Source organism: Onychomys torridus, chromosome 22 (genome assembly GCF_903995425.1).
Source record: "Onychomys torridus chromosome 22, mOncTor1.1, whole genome shotgun sequence".
Lineage (NCBI taxonomy): Eukaryota > Metazoa > Chordata > Mammalia > Rodentia > Cricetidae > Onychomys > Onychomys torridus.
Window position 1 is genome coordinate 27,733,260 of NC_050464.1, and position 20,821 is coordinate 27,754,080.

Here is a 20,821-nt window from a genome sequence, read left to right on the forward strand (position 1 = left end):
GCCTGAGATTGGTCCCCAGCATCCGTATGCAAATAAAGCCCACAGGACTGAAGAGATGGCTCAGCGGTTAAGGGCACTTGCAGCTCTAGCAGAGGGTCTGGGTTCAGTTCCCAGCACCCACATGGCAGCTCACAGCCACTCATAACTACAGTTCCAGGGGATCCGACATCCTCTTCTGACCTCTGAGGGCACCTGGCATGCACATGGTGCACAGACATGCATGCAGGAAAGACACTTGCATACATAAAATAAATAAATCTAAAACAAACAAACTATGCTCGTAGTTCCACTGCTGGGGAGGCAGAGACAGAAGGGAAGACCCTTGGGGCTGGATGGCCAGCCAGTTCCCAGTAGTCTCAAACAGCACATTCAGGTGCACCCACATAGACACAGGAGAAAGACAGGAGGCTGAGAGTCCAGTGGACCCAGGGGCAGAGGTGGGTGGGGCCTTGGGACATCAATTGAGTCATACTGCATATTCCAGGCTCAGAGGTTGGCCAGCCACCAACGGGCTTAAGTCTCTCAACTAAGTACAGTTCTGACTACTTCCTCGTTACAGAAGAGGGCACGGGGTGCAGAGGGGCCTCAGGACTCTGAGGATGGAGTCTTCACAGTCCAGATTCCTCTGTACCTGTTCCCATCCCATGCCTCTAATGGAGGTCATGGCTGGAAGTATGACTTGGCTGTCTCTCCAGAATTTACTAGATGCTCACTCAGTAAATCCTGACTTGGGGACATTTTGCTGAAGGTGGTTCCCAAAAGAAGTCCTCCTGGGATTTGGAAGGAGGGGAGGGCTGGAGTGGCCCATGTTCTTAGGAGTATTAGCTTGAGGTACCTGATGTCAGGGATACTGCTGGGTCATCCTTGTGTGACCCAGGAGGAGTCTTATAGGGCAGCAGCACCCTTGAGGGAGCCAAGGACCTGGTTTGTAAGAGGTTACCAGGAGGTGGTGACATCCTACACATGCCAGACTGGGTTTTCTCAGCTGTGATTATCCACCCTTCATGTCCTGAGTGGGAAGCAGGCCTTAGCCTCGCTGAGGAAGTCGCCCTGTCCCTCAGTTTTCTTGCTGGTAGCACAGAGCGGTGGTTCTGAACTTCCTAATGCTTTGGCCCTTTAATACAGTTCCTCATGTGACCCTCCCAACCATACCATTATTTTCTTTGCTACTTCATAACTGCAATTTTACTACCCTTATGAACTGTAATGTAAATATCTGATATTTCCGATTATCTTAGAGCTCCCAAAGGGGTTGCGACCTCCCCACCGGATGAGAAACTTTGAGTTAGAGGCCCTGGCTGTGTGCTGGACATGAGCTACCTGAGCTGAGCACTGGGCAGGTCGGGGAAACACAGAGTCCTCACCACCCTGCTGTTATCTTGCGTGGGTTTTATGACCAAAAAAAAAAAAAAAAGTTCAACTGAGCGCGACTGGGCCGGTGGCGCTAGATAAGGACGAGTCGCCAGGGAGCATAGTGGCCAGGCGAGGCATCTGTGCCTGATAAGCTCCTAGAACACCTTCCCGGATGGAGTCAGGGCCCCAGCGGGTGTCTGGGGCCTGGGATTCTGAGTGGAGGGTGTGCAAAGACCGTGAAGGACACAGAATTCCGAGTGGAGGATGTGCAGAGGTCCCGAGAGACGCGGAATTCCGAGTGGGCAGCTTGCAAAGGCCGGGAGGAACACGGAATGGAGGGCGTCCAAAGGCCGGGAGGGGCCCGGAATTCGGAGTGGAGGGCATGCATGGCCCGGAGGCAGGCAGGCCCCAGCTGACAGCAACTGATGCAAGGCCAGAGATGCTGGAGCCGGAGGCATTCGCTTCGGGAGAAAGAAGAGATCACAGGAGTGGGGGTGGCTAGCCAGTGCAGATGATGCCAGGGGCTCCTGCGCTCTATAGGGAGCACTTCGGTTCCCAATTTGACAAGCGAGAGATTCAAGGAAGCGCAATCCAGACCGCGCAGCGGGGAAGGCAGGCGCACCACGCACTGGTTCAGAGTGCTGCGGAACTCGGAGGGGCCGCTCCAGACGGAGGCCACGCCCATGACTCACCATGAGAGCACCGCCCACTCCCCGCCCACCCACCCCCTCCGGAATCCCGCGCTGCGCGAGGGGGCGGGCTGCCCGGGCCATGGCGCATAAAGCCTCTGGCCACCTGCAGGGCTACTGCTGCGCTAGCCACCGACTGGGACTCACCTTGCTGAATCTTGAACCTCGGCTTCTGTCATCTCTGCGGCCTCCGTCGCCTCTGTTGCTGTCCCCTTCAGGCCCGGAGCCCCGCGAGCCCCGGCCGCGCACGCGGACATGGGCGGCAGCGCCAGGGCGCGCTGGGTGGCGGTGGGGCTGGGCGTCCTGGGGGTGCTGTGCGCTGCGCTCGGTGTTGTCATGATCCTCTTGGTGCCCTCGCTCATCAAGCAGCAGGTGCTGAAGGTGAGTGACTCGTCCTCCGGGGGAGCGGGACGCAGGATGGGACACTGGGGCTACCCTTCCCACCACCTGGGAGGCCCAGGCTCACTCCGGAGGCTTGGAGGTCTGAGTCACCAGCGTCCCAGGGGCCTGACCCTCGCTGGAGCAGAAGTGTGGCCTGGTTGTCCGAGTTTCGATTGCTGCTGCCCTGACCTCCAGCCCTTCTACGCATCCCGGCCGGTGACTGTACCTAGTGACCTCAGGGCTGTGGGCAGCTGGTGTCCCCTTGTACCTCTGTGAGGCTCCCACGGATGCCCAGTCCTCAGTGGGTGTTCTGCCTGTCTCCTCCCGCCCAGATGCCCCAGCGATGCCCTGGCTCGCCCCCACACTGCCTGCCAGTCTGGAGAGTTAAGCCGCTTTTCTCCCCCACGCTCTGGCAGAGGCAGAGAGTACCCGGGTTGGTGAGGGCAGGCAGCCGGGCCTCTCTCTTGATCTCACTCAGCCTTAGGTTCCGTTGCCCTTTCAACCGGGGACCTACCTATATTAGGCGGGCGGTGCCTGCCGGTCAAGCCACAGACTCTGCCCTGGGAGCCTGTGTCCACCGATTGAGCCCGGAGCTCATTAAGTCCTGGAGATTACACTCCAGCTAAGGGTGTTTCTGAGACGCTAAGCTACCCCGGAAGGGTAAACCGAGGCTGGCCGTTAGGGACCATTTAGTTAGAACTGGACCTGGGATATAGAAGAGGCTGTTGTTGTTACATGGGTTGATTGACATCGTTCCTCTTAGCGGGTTTGTTTACTGGGAATCTAAGAATGGCTTCGTGTACTGTGCCCCGTCCGTCGTAAGGCTCAATGAAAGAGAGAGTGAATGAAGTTTGCTCCTTCTTAGGCCCTGACCGCCACCTCCCAGGACCTGACTGGCCTTCCAGATGGAGCCACAGGTGGAGTTCTGGTGGGCACTTCTGAGTCCTCTTGGCCACACTGTCATTTTTAGTGCTTTGAAATTTCGACCCTTGTTCCTGAAGATCCTCGGGTCTGGTGGCAAAGAAGTCCCAGGGTCCCAGCGGTTGCCGTGTCTGGGGTAGAGGAAAAGCCTTTTCCGTTGGAACGCCAGAATTAGCAAAGTTAGCAGTGACAGCCTTGTCTCAGTGACAGTCTTGGTTTTCAGCCACGCCAAGACCCAACACGTGGACTGGCTGCCTGTTCCTCACCCCGCTTGCAGCGGGTGGAGTGAGCGAATGACCCCTGTTCTCCTATTTGGGGGTGAGGAGGGAATCTCAGCTGGTTCCCCGGCCCCTTTCAGGAGTGTTTTCTTTATTGGGTTGGTGTCTGCCGAGGTGGGGGTGGTGGAGTGGTGGGGTGTTAACGGGTTAGCTAGCGTCGGGACTGCGCATGCCTGTCGGGTCAGTGGGGCGAGGGGCATGTGCCCCGGGCTTTGAGAAGGAAAGCCATGTTTGGCTGAGTTGTACTACAGCTAGAAGCTTGGGGCTGTAAGTTTGAGTGAGCGGCTTCCAGCACCCTACGTGTAAAAATCCCAAAGGCGATTGGTTGGGGGCTGAGTGGCGTGAAGGAAGGAAGACACGCCTAGCCCAAGACAGCCGCTTCTTAGACGCCAGGCTGGAGTGTAGCCGACCTCCTGGAGGAGAAGAAAGCTCACTTCAGGAGCTGGCTGGAGGGCGGGGGCGGAGGGGAGAAGGAGGGGGGGATCCCGGAGTTGACTTTGGCCACTTTCGTTCTTTGCGACTTGAATGGAAGCCTTGTTTTTTTGAATTTTCATGTTTTATGCTTTTTGTTTTGTTTTGTTTTGTTTTGTCAGTTAAAGAAGTTGATGTATAAAAGGCAGGAATACATGGTTTAAGAAACAAAACAAAGTGCTGTAGAGATGGCTCAGAGGTGTTCTTCCAGAGGACCTGGGTTCAATTCCCAGCACCCACATGGTAACTCACAACTATCTGCAACTCCAGTTCCAGGGGATCCGACACCCTCAGGCATACATACACGTAGGCAAAACACCAATGTCATAAAATTAAAAATCAATAAATTGTAAAGAAAAAAAATCAGGGCTGGGTCTATAGCTCAGTGATGGAGCAGTTACCCAGCATGTAACAGGCCCTGGGTTCCAACACAAACATAACACCCACACAACACACATACACAGACACACAGACAAAAGAGAAATTTCTTCTGATGTTATTATCATAGGTGTGGTATCTTTTTAGACTTTTCTATAAACGTATATACAATCGTGTGTGTGTGTGTGTGTGTGTGTGTGTGTGTGTGTGTGTGTGGTGTGTGTGGTGTGTGCGCATGCATGTACTTGTGTATGAACCAGGTAGGTGGCCAGCAAGCCCCAGCCATCCTCCTGTCTCTGCCTTCCCATAGCACCGGGACTGCAGGTTCACTCTCAGTGGTGCCCAATATTTAATGTGGTGCTCGGGGTGTAAACGCAGGTCCTGTTTGCCCAGCAAGCATTTTGCCCACTGAGCTACCTCTCCAACTCTGATGGACATATTTTATAAAACCTGAACTGGATAGCATGTGCCTTTCTTTCTCTCTCTCTCTCTCTCTCTCTCTCTCTCTGAGTAAGGGTCTCACTGTGTAGCCCAGGCCTCAAACTCACAGAGATCTACATATGGCTACCTCTTGAGTACTGGGATACTGGGATTAAAAAATGTTTACCACTGTACCTGGCTTAAGTAGTATGTTTTTCTGTTTAGTGTCAGTTCTCAAAGGTGTGTGCGTGCGTGCGTGCGTGCGTGCGTGCGTGCGTGCGTGCGTGCATGTGTGTGTGTGTGTGTGTGTGTGTGTGCGCGCGCGCGCGCGCACACGCGCGCACACACCTGCATGTCTGGGCTTACCACACAAGTCGAAGCCAGAGGTTGATGTCGGATGTCTTCCTCAATTGCTGTCCACCTTAATTTTTGAGACAGGCTCTCTCATTGGACATGGAGTGTACCTTTTCTGCTGGACGCTGGCTAGTGAATCCCTGGGAAACTGCCTGTCTCCACCCGCCCTGGTGCTGGGGTTCCAGACATGGACTACTGGGCTCAGTGTTGTTTGTTTTTGTTTTCTTTTTGAGGTTGTTGTTTTTGTTTGTTTGTTTCTCTGTGTAGCCCTGGCTCCCTGGAATTTGCTCTGTACACCGGGCTGGCTTCAAACTCAGGAATCCACCTGCCTCTGCCTCCCCAGTGCTGGGACTAAAGGTGTGCACGTGTGCATGCGTGCGTGCGTGCACCACACCTGGCTCAGTGTTCAGCTTTTGTTCGGGTTCTGGGAAGCAGGACTAGATCCTCTAGGAAGCACTGAGCTGTCTTCCCTGCCCTGTTCAAAGGTTTCTGCATGACAGGCAGACCATGACAATCTGTTACTGCCTCCCCCCCCCCCCACTAATACCCCCCCCCCCCACACACACACACTGTGTGGTTATTCCTTTGGAGTCCTCTGTTGAGGGGCCACTTCCTTTGTCTCAGGCTACAGAGAACACATACCCTCCTGTGTGAGTCCACAGACACTTCTTCCCCAGTGTGAGTCGTAGCCTGTGGACCCACAGGTGTGCTCCATTTCGATTTTCATGGTATTTTCATATTGACTCCCGCTTGGCGAGCTCTGGAACCAGCCACTTTCTCTTAGTTCTCTGTTCATTACATCACCCTTTCTCGGGCTATCCGGTGGCTTTGATTCACATCTTCAGCTCCACGGGGTTGAGCCACGGCATGCCCACGTAGGTGACAGTTTCCAGAGCTTAGGGGTACAGGCACACTGTGCCATGTGCTAGCTGGGGCCAATCCATCACTTGGGAGCTGGGCTTTCTCAATGAGACAGGGGCCAGATCTGGTTTGCTCCTTTGAGGGATTAGCAAATTACAAAGGCGATTACAAGCGCCTTTGGAAATGTCCTGTGAACCTGCCTGCTTCTTTCTGGTTTGTACCCAACCACAGTGTTGTGAAACAGGCCGAGGCTGCGGAATTCTTCCTTTCTACAGATAAGGGATCTGGGCCATAACAAAGGTCAGGGAGCAGGTTATTGAGCATGGCCTGTGGTGGGCTGGGAGGGACTTCAAGTGCCCATGCTTGATTTACCTTCCATTGGGAAGCAGGAAATAGGGAAGAGCCCTCTCTATACAGGCAGAGTCAAAAAAAGAATTAAGAAGGGCCAGGTTACAAAAACATGGGCTGGGCAGTGGTGGTGCATGCCTTTAATCTCAGCACTTGGGAGGTAGAAGCAGGCTGATCTCTGTGAGTTCGAGGCCAACCTGGTCTACAAAGTGAGTTCCAGTATAGGTAGGGCAGCACACAGAGAGCCTGTCTCAAAAAAAGGAAAAAAAAGCAGATGGATGATGGAGAAAAATCACTGTTCCTGTTAAAGTCCCTCTTCCCCAGCCTCTTGCCTGTCCTCCCAGCTACCTGGAGGCTGAGGCAGGAGGAATGTAAATTCGATGCTGGCTCTCAGCTGTACAGGAAGTTAAAAGCAGGCCTAGGCTATACAGGAAGTTCCAACAGTGAGACCCTGCCTTTAAATAAAACGTAAGCTAGGCACGTTGGTGCACACTTTTAATCCTAGTGTTCAGAAGGCAGAGGTAGACAGATTTCTGAGTCAATATTCCCAGATAGCCAGGGATACATAGAAAGACCCTGCCAAATAAATAGATAGATAGATAGATAGATAGATAGATAGATAGATAGATAAATAATTTAATTTTTAAATAAAGGTGAAGAGAAAGCTGAGGATACAGCTTGGTAATAGAGCCAGGCTTGCCTAACATGTGCAAAGCCCTGAGTTCAACCCCCAGTGCTGCAAAACATAATAATAATAATAATAATAATAATAATAATAATAATAATAAAAACTAATAGTTTTCTATATTTTCAACAGATTCATGTCAGTGCAATTACAGTTCAGAAAAAGGTGTGGAAGGGGGCACACCAGACACACAAAGTAGATAATGCTGGGTCCATGATTCTTTGCGCATTTTTGTTTTAATTTATACTTATGGATGTTTTGCCTGCATTTACATCCATGCGCCACGTGTGTGCAGTGCCCTCGGAGACCAGAACAGGGTGTAAGATCCTCTGGAGCTGGACTTACAAGATGGTTGTGAGCCATCCATCATGTGGGGGATAGGAATTGAACCCAGGTTCTCTGGATGAGCAGCCCGTGCTCTTAACCACTGAGCCATCTCTCCAACCCACCATGATTCTTTTTGTGAAATGTTCTGTGTATGTATTTATTTGTGTGTTGTGAGTGGAGGGTTTGTGCCACAGCATTCCTGTGCAGGCCAGAGGACAACTTCCAGGAGTCAGTTCTCTCCTATGTGGGTCCCAGGGATTGAACTCAAGTCATAGGCTTGGCAGCAAACATCTTTACCAGCTGAGCCATCTCACTGGCCCCAATGGTTATTGTTTTGTTTGTAGTGCTTTGGGGCAGGCTCTCTATTACTGGGTGTTGTTACCCAGGCTTTATTTGAAATTATCCTGCCTCAGCTTCCTGAGTGCTGGGGTAACAGGCCTGCACCAACCCACCCAGCCTCTTTAAAATCAAAAACAAAAAGAATGTATCCATGTGCTATGAATTTAACTAAAAGTGACAAGTGAGGCAGTATCTTAGTTAGGGTTATGATTGCTGTGATGAAACACCATGACCAAAGCAAGTTGGGGAGAAAAGGGTTTATTTGGCTTCCACTTCCACATCACTGTTGATTATTAATGGAAGTCAGGACAGGAACTCAAACAGGACAGGAACCTGGAGGCAGGAGCTGATGCAGAGGCCATGGAGGGATGCTGCTTACCGGTTTGCTCTTCATGGCTTGCTCAGCCTGCTTTCTTATAGAACCCATGACCACCAGCCCCGGGGTGGCCTCACCCACAATGGGCTGGGCCTTCCCACATCAATGACTAACTAAGAAAACGCTCTGCAGGCTTGTGTACATACAGCCCAATCTTATGAAGCCATTTTCTCCATTAAGGTTCCCTCTTAGATGACTATAGTCTGTGTCAAGCTGATGTAAAACTAGCCAGCACAGGTGGCATGGTAACACAGGTCCTTGTCAAGTAAGGGGGTAATTGCCCTGTGACTTTCCTGGAGGTGTGTGATAGTGTCCCGGAGGCCAGCCCACCAGTACTGAGACCCCGGGTGTTTCACCTAGAACCCGACCTGGCATGCAGGTGCCCATCCTCGGGGCCACCCCCTTCATCAGAGGCCCTCATAATCTCTCCCTTGTCTATGGTTGGGACCCCTTTGCTGTCCTTTAGTGGGTTTTCCTGTTGAACTCACCCCAGGGGCTTGATCTACACATCTGCTGATGCTTCTCATCCATTTGTCCCCGAGGTGCAGAGCAGAAGGCTCAGGCTGTCCATACCTGCTTGTTTCTGTCTGCTGCTTCCTGCTACCTCCTATCTAGTTCACCGACATCTTACCTGCACATGCCTGGGGGCTCAGCCTTTATACCCCCTGCACCCCTTGGCTGCTGCACCTGCTTGGATCCATACAGTAGTCTCATCCAGCTGTTCACAGGCAGCCAGAGGGACGATGTCCATTCTGCTCAGATCCTTTGACATTCCCCGTCTTTTTTCCGAGTGCATCCCAAATACATCTCAGCAGCTTGAAAGATCCACGTTCAGTCTGTCTCCCTTTCCCGCCCTCAACTCAGCCACCTCCCACCCCTTGGCCACCCTCCTGGTTTGAACAACACGATCCCTAGTCTCACTTCAAAGGTCCTGGCATGTCCGTCAGCCTGGACTGGAGTGACGGATGGTTGTGATCTGACATGTGGGTTCTGGGAACCGAACCCAGGTCCTCTACGGGAGTAGCTGGTGCTGGTAACATCTGAGCTGTCTCTCCAGCCTTATTCGGCCACAGGCCTGTATGTGGTGCTTTCTTTTTCCTGAACATCAAGTTAGTCAGGGGAGGGGCTGCAGGAGCTGACTGGGATGCTGGTAGATGGCTGTCCATCTCTCCTCACCTCAACTTTGTCTCCTTCTCCCACTGCTCCCTATGGGCCCCCAGGGAACTCTCAGGAGTTGGGCTAGCCTGGGATATCTACACTGTCCCTGAGTTGTTTTGTGAACTTTGGCAGAGCTCCTTGGTCTGGCACTTGAAAGGTATCTTCTGATGGCAGATAGCGGCTTGTTGACACCGTTGCCTTGAGCAGTCTGATGTTTCTGGAAGACTTTTATTTACTGTCTAAATGGCTACAGTTGCTTTTTGCTTCCTCCAGGGAGACAGGCATGGGCACACATAGATAGAGAGTAACTTGTCCCAAGTCACACAGATTGAGGTAACAGAACCAACCTTTTCAGTGAACTCAAAGCCTGTGGTGGTATAGCCTCCCCTGATACAGACTGTAGCTTCTGGGTGGTGTAGCCTTTGCTGATTGTTGCTTCTGGGTTTTGAACAGCTCGCCCCTGACTGGAGAGGCCCAAGGCCACCCTGGTCCTTCCTTCTTTGGCCCTCTATGGATGAGTCTTCCATTTATCTGCATGGCCAGTAGATGCATTCCAGGCTTTTCTGCTGTGGCTGCCTGAGAAGGCTTCATGCTTAGAGCCCCTCAGGAGGACTCAAATGGGAAGATCTGCCTTTCCCCAGCTTGTGGCACCCTATGATCTTGAGGCTAAGGTCTGCCTGGGCCACTGTGGGCCGATTCCCCAGAGGGCTCTGGGGCCCTCAGGGTCAGGGTGGGTATCTTGCTCTCCAGGCCCTGGGTAGGGATGTTTGGGTGTGCTGGGATTTCTTCTGTTTTCTTCCTCTTTCCTCCTGCCTGACTTCCGGTCCCCCTGGCTCGTGAGGAGCTATTTTGGTTCCCTACAGGGCTGTGGCTGTGGCTATCGGCTGCCTATTTTTAGTTCCAAGAGTTTACTTCTGTTCCCTCCTGGCTCCGTGTATATACACTAGTACGCATGTCTTCAGTGTGTATGTCTGTTGATATACACACCTGTTGGTGAATGTCCGCACAATGGTGGCCCCAGGTATACTAGCAGATACAGCTTGGTGTATGGTCCCAGTGTTGACATATGTGGATATGTGTGTTTTTGTGTACCGCAGAAGTTGCAACCATCCACATGTGGATGTGAGTTGTTGTCTGGATACTCGTGGACACATGTGCTGATACATGTTCCCATGTGCTGAGGGGGAGGGGACGTGGTTCTATAGCAGAGTGATAACCAAGCAGGTGCAAGGCACTGGGCTCCAACTTGAACACCAGAAGAAAAAAAAAGGGTCATTGTTACTCTGCTCTGCGGTCACTGTGTGCAGTAGGTAGGTGCTCCTGTGTGACATTGAAGCCAGGCTCTCCCTTTTTCATTCCTGGAAGGACCCAAGGACCCTTCCTAGAAGGACGGACTCCTTACTGTCCGCCCACAATGACTCACCCTAATTCACCCCAACTCCAGGAGCTCAGCTACCTGGAATTCTGTGCACTGGCCTTGGATCCCAGCAACCGACTCTAGAGCCAGTGCTGGGGAGGCCACTCAGCTCTCCGTAGTGCCTATCTTAGGTGCATGTGGGTTCCTAAGAGGTTTGGCCCAGGCTGCCAGCTCTGTGGCCATCTGGGACTTCTAGAGTCCAGAGGAGTGTTCACACATCCTTGGCCAGCAAAACAGAGGCTACAGGCCACCATGGGCCCCTCCCCCAGGTTGCCACTGGCTATTTGACACTTCCCATTTCAGGACCCAGGAGTTCAGCTGAGAAGCTTCCAGCCGCCTACTCTGGATCCAGTGTTGCCAATTTAGTCTGAGGAGGATTCAGCCAGGGGCTTTGCCAAAAATACAAACAGGAAGCCGGGAGGTGGTGGCCCACGCCTTTAGTCCCAACACTCAGAAGGCAGAGGCAGGCGGATCTCTGGGAGTTTGAGGCCAGCCTGGGCTACAGAGCGAGATCCAGGAAAGGCACCAAAGCTACACAGAGAAATCCTGTCTCGGAAAACAAACACACACACACACACACACACACACACACACACACACACACAAATTACAAACAGGAGAGGAGCCTGAAGCAAGAGGATTGCTAATTCCAGGCCAGCCTGGGGTATAGTGTGACAGACCTAAAAAAAAAAAAATAAAAATAAAAATAAAAAATAAAAAGGGAAAAGAAAATTGACAGGAAATGGAAAACAGAAAACAAGAACAGGTTACACTTTTACCTCTCTCCTCTACCTCCCTCACAGGTGGCCTTGGTCACCTCTGGCCTAGGGGAGGGCCAGCCAGGCCAGGCTGAGTTGCAAACCGAAACAAACAATAAGAACCATGCCTGGCTCCGAGCCTTAGGAGCTCAGGAGGCTCCGTGGCTGCCCAGGGGTGATTTCCACTCCAAGCCTTGAATGGTGGGGTGCTTTACACCTTCTCAGTCATGGTCTTCTCAGACCTGGGGGTTTCTTGTCTCCTCCCACCCCCCTTTCTCTCGGCTTTGCGATGTTCAGCTGCCCAGGAAGGGGAAGGAACAGGAGTGGCCTGACCCTTGCTTGTTTTCCTGGCATTTCAATGAAGTTCCTTCCACCCTCCCTGGAAGCTTCTAGAAGGGCTCTTGGTCCACTTTCGCTGTGGGGCTCCTGGATGTCTTCATGGTTCTCACTGGGCTGGGTCCTTTGTTTTGCTCCTGAGTGCTCACGGTGGGTGAGTCCTCACCAACTTGCCTCGATGGTACTCTGGTGGAGGAATATGTCCAGGCCCGGCTCACTGCTCAGTCAGTGCCTTAGCCATTCCTGCTCAGCTCCGGACTGTCTTCCTGGGCCTTCACCTTTCTCTTCAACTCCTCCAGCCTTGACCTCGAAGGAGGACTTTGGTTTGCCAGATGTCTTACCTTGTCCTGACCCCCCTCCCACCTCATCTCCGGGCCTGTCCTCCTCACCTTCCTGATTAGCTTGGCCTGTGGTCTTCCATACTACCTTGGGGGCAGCCATCGCTTACTCTCTCTCTCTCTGCTTGAGCCCTGGGGAAGTGAGACTCTCTCCTCTTTCCTGAGGCTGGCTCCTGTTACCGTATCTTTCACTGGGATTCTTGAACTTCTTTCCAATGTCTCCTGTGTTCTCTCCCCTCCGGCTCCCAGTACAGCAGCCAGAGATAACCTAGGACCTTCTCCTACGCCATGAGGCCAGTACCCTGCCCTTCCATACCTTCCCAGCTTGTCCTCTCCACTTCCCCTTGTGCATGGGCCAGGTCTGTGGGCTTATGCCTGTGACAGGTCCCACTTAGTCACAGTGAGAGCCCACTTAGGTCAATTCAGATCGCACCTGCTTGGGAAGCCCACACTGGCTTCCGCAGTTGACATGAAGGCCCCTCTGGTCGCAGTCTCCACGCCATGTTTTTTGTTCTTCAGCCCAATACACTGTACTGTTTACCTGTGACATTTGCCTGTCTATTGGGCTTTCTTCTGCCACGCTGTCTCCATGGGAATCCTGGGCTCAGGAGGGCAAGGACCTCTGTGGTGTTTGTTCTCTGTCCCCAGTGTTGGAACTAATGCCTGGCACCGGGCCTTGGGTTCCCAAATATTTAGCCAGAGTGGACAGGCCGAATCACAAGGTGTCCTGGGACACTTGGCACTATGAAGCCATGGGTGCCATGGTGCCTGCCACTGCTCCGCCATGGCTCACCTCCGAGCGGCGGTGGCACATGCCTTTAGTCCCAGCACTCGGGAGGCAGAGCCAGGCGGATCTCTGTGAGTTCGAGGCCAGCCTGGGCTACAGAGTGAGTTCCAGGAGAGGTGCAAAGCTACACAGAGAAACCCTGTGTCAAAAAACCAAAACAAACAAACAAACAAAAAAACAAAGTAAACATCACTCATGTGTATTTTATGGTACCTGGGAGTCACCCAGCGATGCACTCATGCTAGACAAGAGCTCTGTCACCAATCTACACGCTATACCTTTAAGTGGGATTTTTGTTTATTTTATTATTATTATTATTATTATTATTTTATTTGGTTTTTCGAGACAGAGTTTCTCCATGTAGACCTGGCTGTCCTGGATCTCACTCTGTAGACCAGGCTGGCCTCAAATTTACAGAGATCCGCCTGCCTCTGCCTCCCAAGTGCTGGGATTAAAGGCGTGCGCCACCACTGCCATTTGAAGACATTTCCTGGCCACTAGCTTACCCCACCTCCTCTGAGGCTCCCCTGAGACTTCCCCTGAGCTCACCCTCCAACCATCTCATCCATTTGGTTCATGACGGACCAGGTTGAGGATCTTGTGTGCTTTGTACATGGCGGTGACCTGGCTGGGGTAGGACCAGAGCTGAGGCAGGGGCAGGGCCCTAGCCCTAGTGGCCATTATTGAAATCACAAGCCTTGTAGCTTGACTCTGCTCCGCTCTGGGGGGGGGGGTGGGGAGGGGCTGTGGGTAAATCACAGGGCTTTAATGTGCCTCTGTCTCCCGGGCTGGCGTTCATATGGCCCAGACCACACCCAGTGGCCCGAGTCCCTGGCAAGGACCACTCGGGGTCTGTGTATGGATGTGCTTTTTCTTGACTCCAGCAACTTCTCTCTGGTGTCTGTGTCAGGGTGTACCCCATGTATATGCAGCTGGCTTCCCCCAGTGACCTCTTTCCTGTCCCAGCACAAAGGCAGTGGGCCAGGAGGAATAGACCCAGTTTTCAGAGACGTTATCGGGACTGCTGTGGGTGGTGAGTAAATAAATCACACCTGTCTTAACCAAGGGCAGAAGGGATCAGAGGTGAGGAGCAGGTTTGGGGAGCTCAGCCCTCCTGAGTGAACGGTCTTCGGCAGCCCTGGCTTGGCGTGGGCCATGGGCTCTCCTCTGCAGTCTGTAAGTCCAGGTTTATGACCAAAGCAGGGTCATGCCCTCCAGTGGTTTCCTCACAAACAGAGCCAGTGTGGGGCTGGGGTGGACAACTGCTTCTGAATCTGCCAGTGATCTCTATGGATCTGCTCGTGATCTATATCTATACAGATGAGGAGGTGTGGCCCACAGTCATGAAGAACCACAACAACAACAACAAAAAAACCCGGCTGCTGTCACACACCTGTAATCCTAGCACTCCAGAGGCTAAAACAAGACCATCTGAGTTACATCATCCTGACTACATAGGGAGTTCGAGACCAGTCTCGGCTACATAAGATCCTGTCTCGGCTACATAAGATCCTGTCTCAAAAAAAAAAAAAAAAAAAAAAAAAAAATTAGGGGGGCGGGGCATGAAAGGGCTCAGTGTGTAAAGATGCTTGCCACCAAGCCTGTCTACGGGTGTTTGATCCTGGGACCCACATAGTGGAAGAAGAGAACCAGGTCCTTCGCGCTGTCCTCCGACCTCAGTACCACATTCAAATTCCTATATACACACAAATAACAAACACGAAACCCAAATCAAAGCAATGATGGGCTGGGAAATGTGGTGGTTGACAGTCCCTTGCCTCTGATTGGCTGGGCTTGGGTCACATGCTTCTCTTTGGGCCAATCACTGTGCACCGTTCCTCTGTAAGAGGAGCCCTCTTCTGAGGACTCAAGTTGGGATGGAGTGATGTCCTGTGGGTGAGCAGAAGGCAAGGGTGACAGTAGCCCAGGAGGGGTAGGAGCCCTTGGCCCCTAGTTAGCACCCGATCACCCCCTTTCGTGATTATGTGTTTGGGATGCTTCCTTTGGCGCTGGCTCCAGCCTTTCTTGAGGTGGAGGCGGCTTATCAGGGTCAATTTAACAACTCTTAGATGGTTGGATCTTCAGCTACTTGGGTTTCTCTCTTTCCGTTTTATTTTATTTCATCCTCATCATTATTATTTTGGTCTTTTGAGACAGGGTCTCTCTCTATAATCCTGGAGCTCACTATGTAGACCAGGCTGGTCTTGAACTTACAGAGTTCCACCTTCCTCTGTCTCTGGGGTGCTGGGATTAAAGGCCTGTGCCACCATGCCCAGCTCATCATCATCATCATCATCATCATCATCATCATCATCACCATCATTTGAGACAGGGTCTCACACCTGTAACCCAGGCTAGCCTCCAACCTTTGGGCAATCCATCTGCCTCTGCTTCCAGTCCTGGGATTATAGGCATGCGCCACCATGCCTGGCCCATCTTTTCTTTTGTTAAAATTACAAGCATTTGTTTATTTGTGTGTGGGGGTGGGAGCACTTGTGTCTCACACACACACACACACACACACACACACACACACACACACACACACACAGAGGTCAGAGGACAACTCTCAAGGGTACGTTTTCTTCTTCCGCCCAGGGGTTGAACTCAGGCCATTAGGATTGGCAACCAGGGCTTTACTGACTGAGCCATCTTGCCAACCCCCATGCTTGATTTTCTCTTTAAGGACAACAAAGGTCAGGACCATGGGGATGGTTGGTAGGCAGCCTGTTGTGGGCTATGCTGACAGTTCCCGGCTAGCTAGGGAAGTGGGATGTTGGACCTAGGGAAAAGAAAGGGAGCTTGGTAGGTGAGGGGAGGTCAAGTTATTGATTCTATGGTGACTTCCAGGCTCCGACCTACCTTCTCTTTGCTCCCATCCGCAGGAGTGGGAGGAGGTGTTCCGATAGATGTCAGGGCCACGTGTGCCAAAGTTCAAGCTTTATGGGCTTCCCTCGAGGCTTGGGATGGGCCGCAGGACGAAAGTAGGAGAAGGAGGCTGAGCCTTTGTGACTTTCACGACACTTGGCACCAGGCTCCAAGGAAGAGGCATTGAGCCACTCTGGGCATGGTCTGCATGGCTCGGGAGTCAGTTCTGGCCCCAGACAAAGCAGCTGTTGGCTCTTGCCCCGGACTTTGATGCATGCCCTGGACTTTGATCCGTGCCCTGCTCTTCTGGGATAGTATAGGGGCTGCAGCTGGGCCTCAGGGATGAGGCTTCTGCTAGTGTCCCTTTCTAAGCTGAGCTGCACCCTGGGTGCTTGCCGTCTGCCTGGAGGAGAGGTATGAGGTGGATGCTCCTACAGGGTCATTGTCAATCTCGTGAAAGAGTTGAATGGTCGGGGTTGGGGATTTAGCTCAGTGGTAGAGCACTTGCCTAGCAAGCGCAAGGCCCTGGGTTCGATCCTCAGCTCCACCAAAAAAAAAAAAAAAAAAAAAAAAAAAAAAAGAGTTGAACAGTCTCTGGGCTTGGGCCTTGGGGGCTGGCATTCTAAATTTGAACCCTGGCTTTGCCAATTCCCTGCCGGGTAACTTCAGGCAAATGCCTTAACTTTCACCCTGTTCTGAATCATGTCCTATGCCCTGACTTTTTTTCTGTGTGTGTGACGGCAGAGGAGCTAGTACTTGTTAGACACCTAGAATGTCACTTCACCGTGTTAACAACCCGCCTCTCTCCAGGCGGATCTGTCATCAGCGTTTGCAACAGAACTCTGCTCGGCTTGCTCAAGGCATGCCTAGGTTTCCCACTGTCCTTCGACCACCGGGTGATGTCTCAGGCTGATTCTGCAGTTGAGCCTTGCCCCGCCACATCCAGCTGCCTCTCCAGGGTACACTTAGCTGTGGGTCTTTCTCCTATCTTCAGGTTTTCTCTTTAAAAACTGTTGTTTTGGGAGAAGTGCTGACGCTGGACAGCCGGCTACATTGGCCCTCACCCAAACCCCTTGGCCCTGCAGAGGATACATGTAGATCTCTGTGTGGGTCAAGGACACTTGCCTCTCTGCCCACAGCCTGCAGCTACAGGCTGGCTCCTGCCTGTGAAACCTCTGCTTCCTACACTGATCTTCCTCCCTCCCAATCTATCTTTCCCGCCTCTCTGTGTGGGTATGTGCACATGAGTGCAGGTGCCTATGGAGGCCACATGAGGGCGCCAGATTTCCTGGCGGCAGATCCCCTGGAGCGGGGAATTACAGTGAGCCACCTGACTAGGGTGCTGGAAACTGAACTTAGGTTCTTTTCGGGAACAGTACATGCTCTTAACTGCTGAGCTGTCTCTCGGCGGTTTTTGTTTATAGAGGGGCAATATAGAGATCAGAAGACATCCCTGGGGAGTCAATTCTCTTCTTCCATCATATTGGCTCAGGGACTGAACCCAGGCTCTGCAGCAAAGTACTTTTATTTGCTGAGCCATCTTGAGACAAAGTCTCATGGAGTTTCCCAGACTAGCCTTGGAGTCCATGCTGGCCTTGCACCTTTCAATCCTCCTGCTTAGCCTCCCTAGCAGCTGGGGTGGCAGGCCTGCCCACCATGCCCCACTTGGTTGCAGTTGTTAAGTTTAGAGGATTGTCCCATGTGGGTCCTCTTCTTCCTGCCAGTGGTGCCAACAGTGTCTTGTCACACACCCTCCCAGCCCTGTTTTCCAGGAGCTGAGGAGCTAGCTAGGTTCTAGGTAGGGTGCCCTGGGTGTGACTGACGTATGCTCTTCCCACAGACTCTGGACAAGAGCTGCCCTCTCTGATGGGTGTCGGACTGTCCTGGTTGAGCAGGCGGCTCGTCTCCACAGTAGTAGCAGAGGGGTGGTGGCCATAGAACCTAGGTGGGTTAGAGTATCCTGCACCAGCTCCAGCTTACTCTTGCTGGCTTTCCTAGCCCCGCCTCCATGCTCCAAGGAGTGTTAATCCTTCCACTGGCCAGGCTGGGGCCAGCCCAGGGTTCACCGCCACCCACCCTCGCCAAGGCTCCTTCTGTCCTATGTCCCCATCCTGGCCTCTGAGCCCTGCAGGAATCCTGATCCTGGCCCTGACCCCATCTGGCCTCCTGGCACCGGAGGCTGCACCGGCTCCCCTGGGCCAAGAGTCCGCCTCAGCTGGTGTTCCATTGTAGCTGGGGTCCTGACAGGCGCTGGCCTTGGGATTTCCTTCTGCTGTCTGTTCCCAGCCCATGCCTCCTGCTCTTTGTTTCTTATGATTGGGAAAGAGGACGGAGTTCTGGCAAAGGTCATAATACACATTCATCAGGTTACAGGAGCCCCAGGTGAAAAGATGAAGCCTGTGGTCCCCTGGCCCTGCCAGAGGGAACCACTGACCCCTGGGCTGCTCCCCACCTTTCTTAGAATCCCTACTGGATCCTGGTTTTGAACTTTCCTCCAGTGTACCCAAACTCTGATTTTATTGTGATATTCTTGCTCTCTAGCTCACACTCGGCTTGAACTGGTGTCAGCCCTTCTGTCTCAGTCTCTGGAATACAGGGCCCACAGATGTGCACCACCAAGCCCGGCCTTATTTGTATCCTGCCTTTCCTGGAACTCGCTCTGTAGACTAGGCTGGCCTCAAACTCCCAGAGATCCACCTGCCTCTGCCTCCCGAGTGCTGGGATTAAAGGTGTGCACCACCACCGCCCAGCCGGGGATATGGCTTCTTTTATGAAGCTTGTTTTCAAGTTCATCTATATAGTAGCATATGGCTGTGCATCCTGACTCATTATGATGGAGGGATTTTTTTTTTCACAGTATCCATCTGTGGCTGGTGGCAGGTGAATGGTGGCACTTGTGGGTGTGGGAAGCATGCTGCTGTGAGGCGTGTGGACACATGCTCACTTCTCTTGTCCCCCTTTCTCTGCCCTTCCCTGTCTGTCCTCCCAAGCCTCAGCCTTTTCCTCCATGGCTCATCCTCTTCCTAGCTTCAATCTTGAACGTGACCTTCCACCTGCTTCAACATTGGGAGTCCGGCCACACCACAGTGGGCGAGAACTTGAGTTTGGAGTCCCCTGGCTGGCATCCAAATCTTGGTTCAGCCTCCCGCCAGCTGTGTGACCTCCAACAGTTGGCTCTGACCATGGTTAAGTGTCTTACTTTACTGGGCCATCAGAGTGAAAGGCCATCAGTCGTGGGGGGGCTTAAGCGATGCTCATTTTCTTTTGGCTGTTCTGGAGACCGGATGCCCGTGGCTGCCTCTGTGGCTCCCGTCGTGGCTCCTAAGGCTCCCACTCTTTAGCTTGCAGCCACTGCCTGCCTCATCCTGTCTCCCTGTGGTTGTCCTTGGTCTCTCTCTGTCCCAGCTCTTCTTGCTGTAGACATTGCATCAGGAGCCACCCTGATGAATCGATTGCCTCATTTTAACCTCCCACCACCCCATGGTGGGTCCTGACTCCGGTACAGCCCTACTTTGAGGCATGAGGGTGGGGTGGAGGAAGTGGTTCACCACCTTGTGGAACACTTCCGCGTAGGACATTGTATGGCCATCTTGAAATCAAGAGTCTCTGTGATACCTGCCTGAGACCCTGAGGTTGGGTCTTGTGGGAGTGAGGAGGGTGCCTGGGAGTATCTAAATAGTTCGCAATTGCTGGGGGTGGAGCAGATGGGTGACACAGATGTTTTGAGTCACCCCGTGCTCCAGTAAGTGACCCCAGTAAACATGTTGCTGCACTCATCTGGATGGGCTAGAATCACCTCTTTGGCCAGAGGTCACCCTGTCTGGGGTGAATAAAGTCCCCAAGAAAAATCACACAAGAATAGGGGTTTTTATGTTTATTTTGCTTATGTATTTGTGTGTGTGTTGGGCATCAGATGTCTTTATCACTCTCCACCACACTGATTTGAGCATCGGGGAGGTGGTGGCATCTCCAGGCACTGACTAGTCACCCAGCATCTTATCTGGGGTGCCGTGTGCACATCTGGCTCCTGGCTTCTTGCTGTTGCCTGGATTCCCTGTTTAATGTCTGTCAGATTTTTGTCTGTTCCCATGGTGACAGGTGCCCTGGTTTTTCCAATTCCTAGCCACACACAGCATACTCCACTCACTCCCTGGAACCTGCCATGTTGGGTGGCTTCAGATCTCTTCTTAGGATGTCTGGGTAAGCAACCAGCTGACCACTGCTAGCAGGCTGGTTTCATAAGTGTGACCGTTCATCTTCTCAGAGTTCTGCGTGACCAGCCTTCTAGAAGCTCTGTGGCTTTGAAGAGGGCCTGTGGGTGTTGTCTCAGTTTGCATTTCTCTCTCTCTCTCTCTCTCTCTCTCTCTCTCTCTCTCTCTCTCTCTCTCTGTCTGTGTGTGTGTGTGTGTGTGTGTGTGTACAATATACTCATATGTGTATGTGGATGCATTTTCTATGTTGGTGTACATGTAGCTACCAGAGGTCCATTTTGGATGTTCTCAGTGACTGCCCAGTTTGCTAGTTTGTTTATTCTGAGACAAACTCTTACCACTAGGCTGGACTGTAACTCACTTTGTAGACCAGACTGGCCTCGAACTTACAGAGATCCAACTGCCTCCTAAGTGCTAAGATTAATGCCATATATGTCCACACCTCTGTGTGTGTGTGTGTGTGTGTGTGTGTGTGTGTGTGTGTGTGTGTGTGGTGATGTTTGAACCCAGGACTTCCTAGGTGCTAGGTGAGCACTCTGCTGTTATCCTATCTCACATGCCCAGTCTATTTTTTTGACTCAGGGTCTCTCACTGTATCTGGAGCTCACTGATTGGCTAGACTCTCTGTCCATCAAGCTCCAGGGACCTTTCTTTCTCCACCTACCCCAATGCATTAAGTGTTGATGTTATAGACCTAGACGGCTAGGCTTGCTTGGCTTTCTTAAGGTTCTGGGGTCATTTTCAGGTCCCCATGCTTGAACAGAAAG

The 20,821-nt window shown here is 52.4% G+C and overlaps 1 protein-coding gene across 1 annotated transcript in view; it reads left to right on the forward strand.

Moving 5' to 3' along the window:
* The first annotated feature begins 2,077 nt into the window (after nucleotides 1–2,077).
* Scarb1 (scavenger receptor class B member 1) overlaps nucleotides 2,078–20,821 on the forward strand; it is a 51,446-nt gene continuing 32,702 nt past the window's right edge. Inside the window, exon 1 of the mRNA XM_036172068.1 lies at nucleotides 2,078–2,423. Within this exon, the coding sequence (XP_036027961.1) occupies nucleotides 2,298–2,423 (126 nt within the window). The 5' untranslated portion in view covers nucleotides 2,078–2,297. The remainder of the gene's footprint in view (nucleotides 2,424–20,821) is intronic.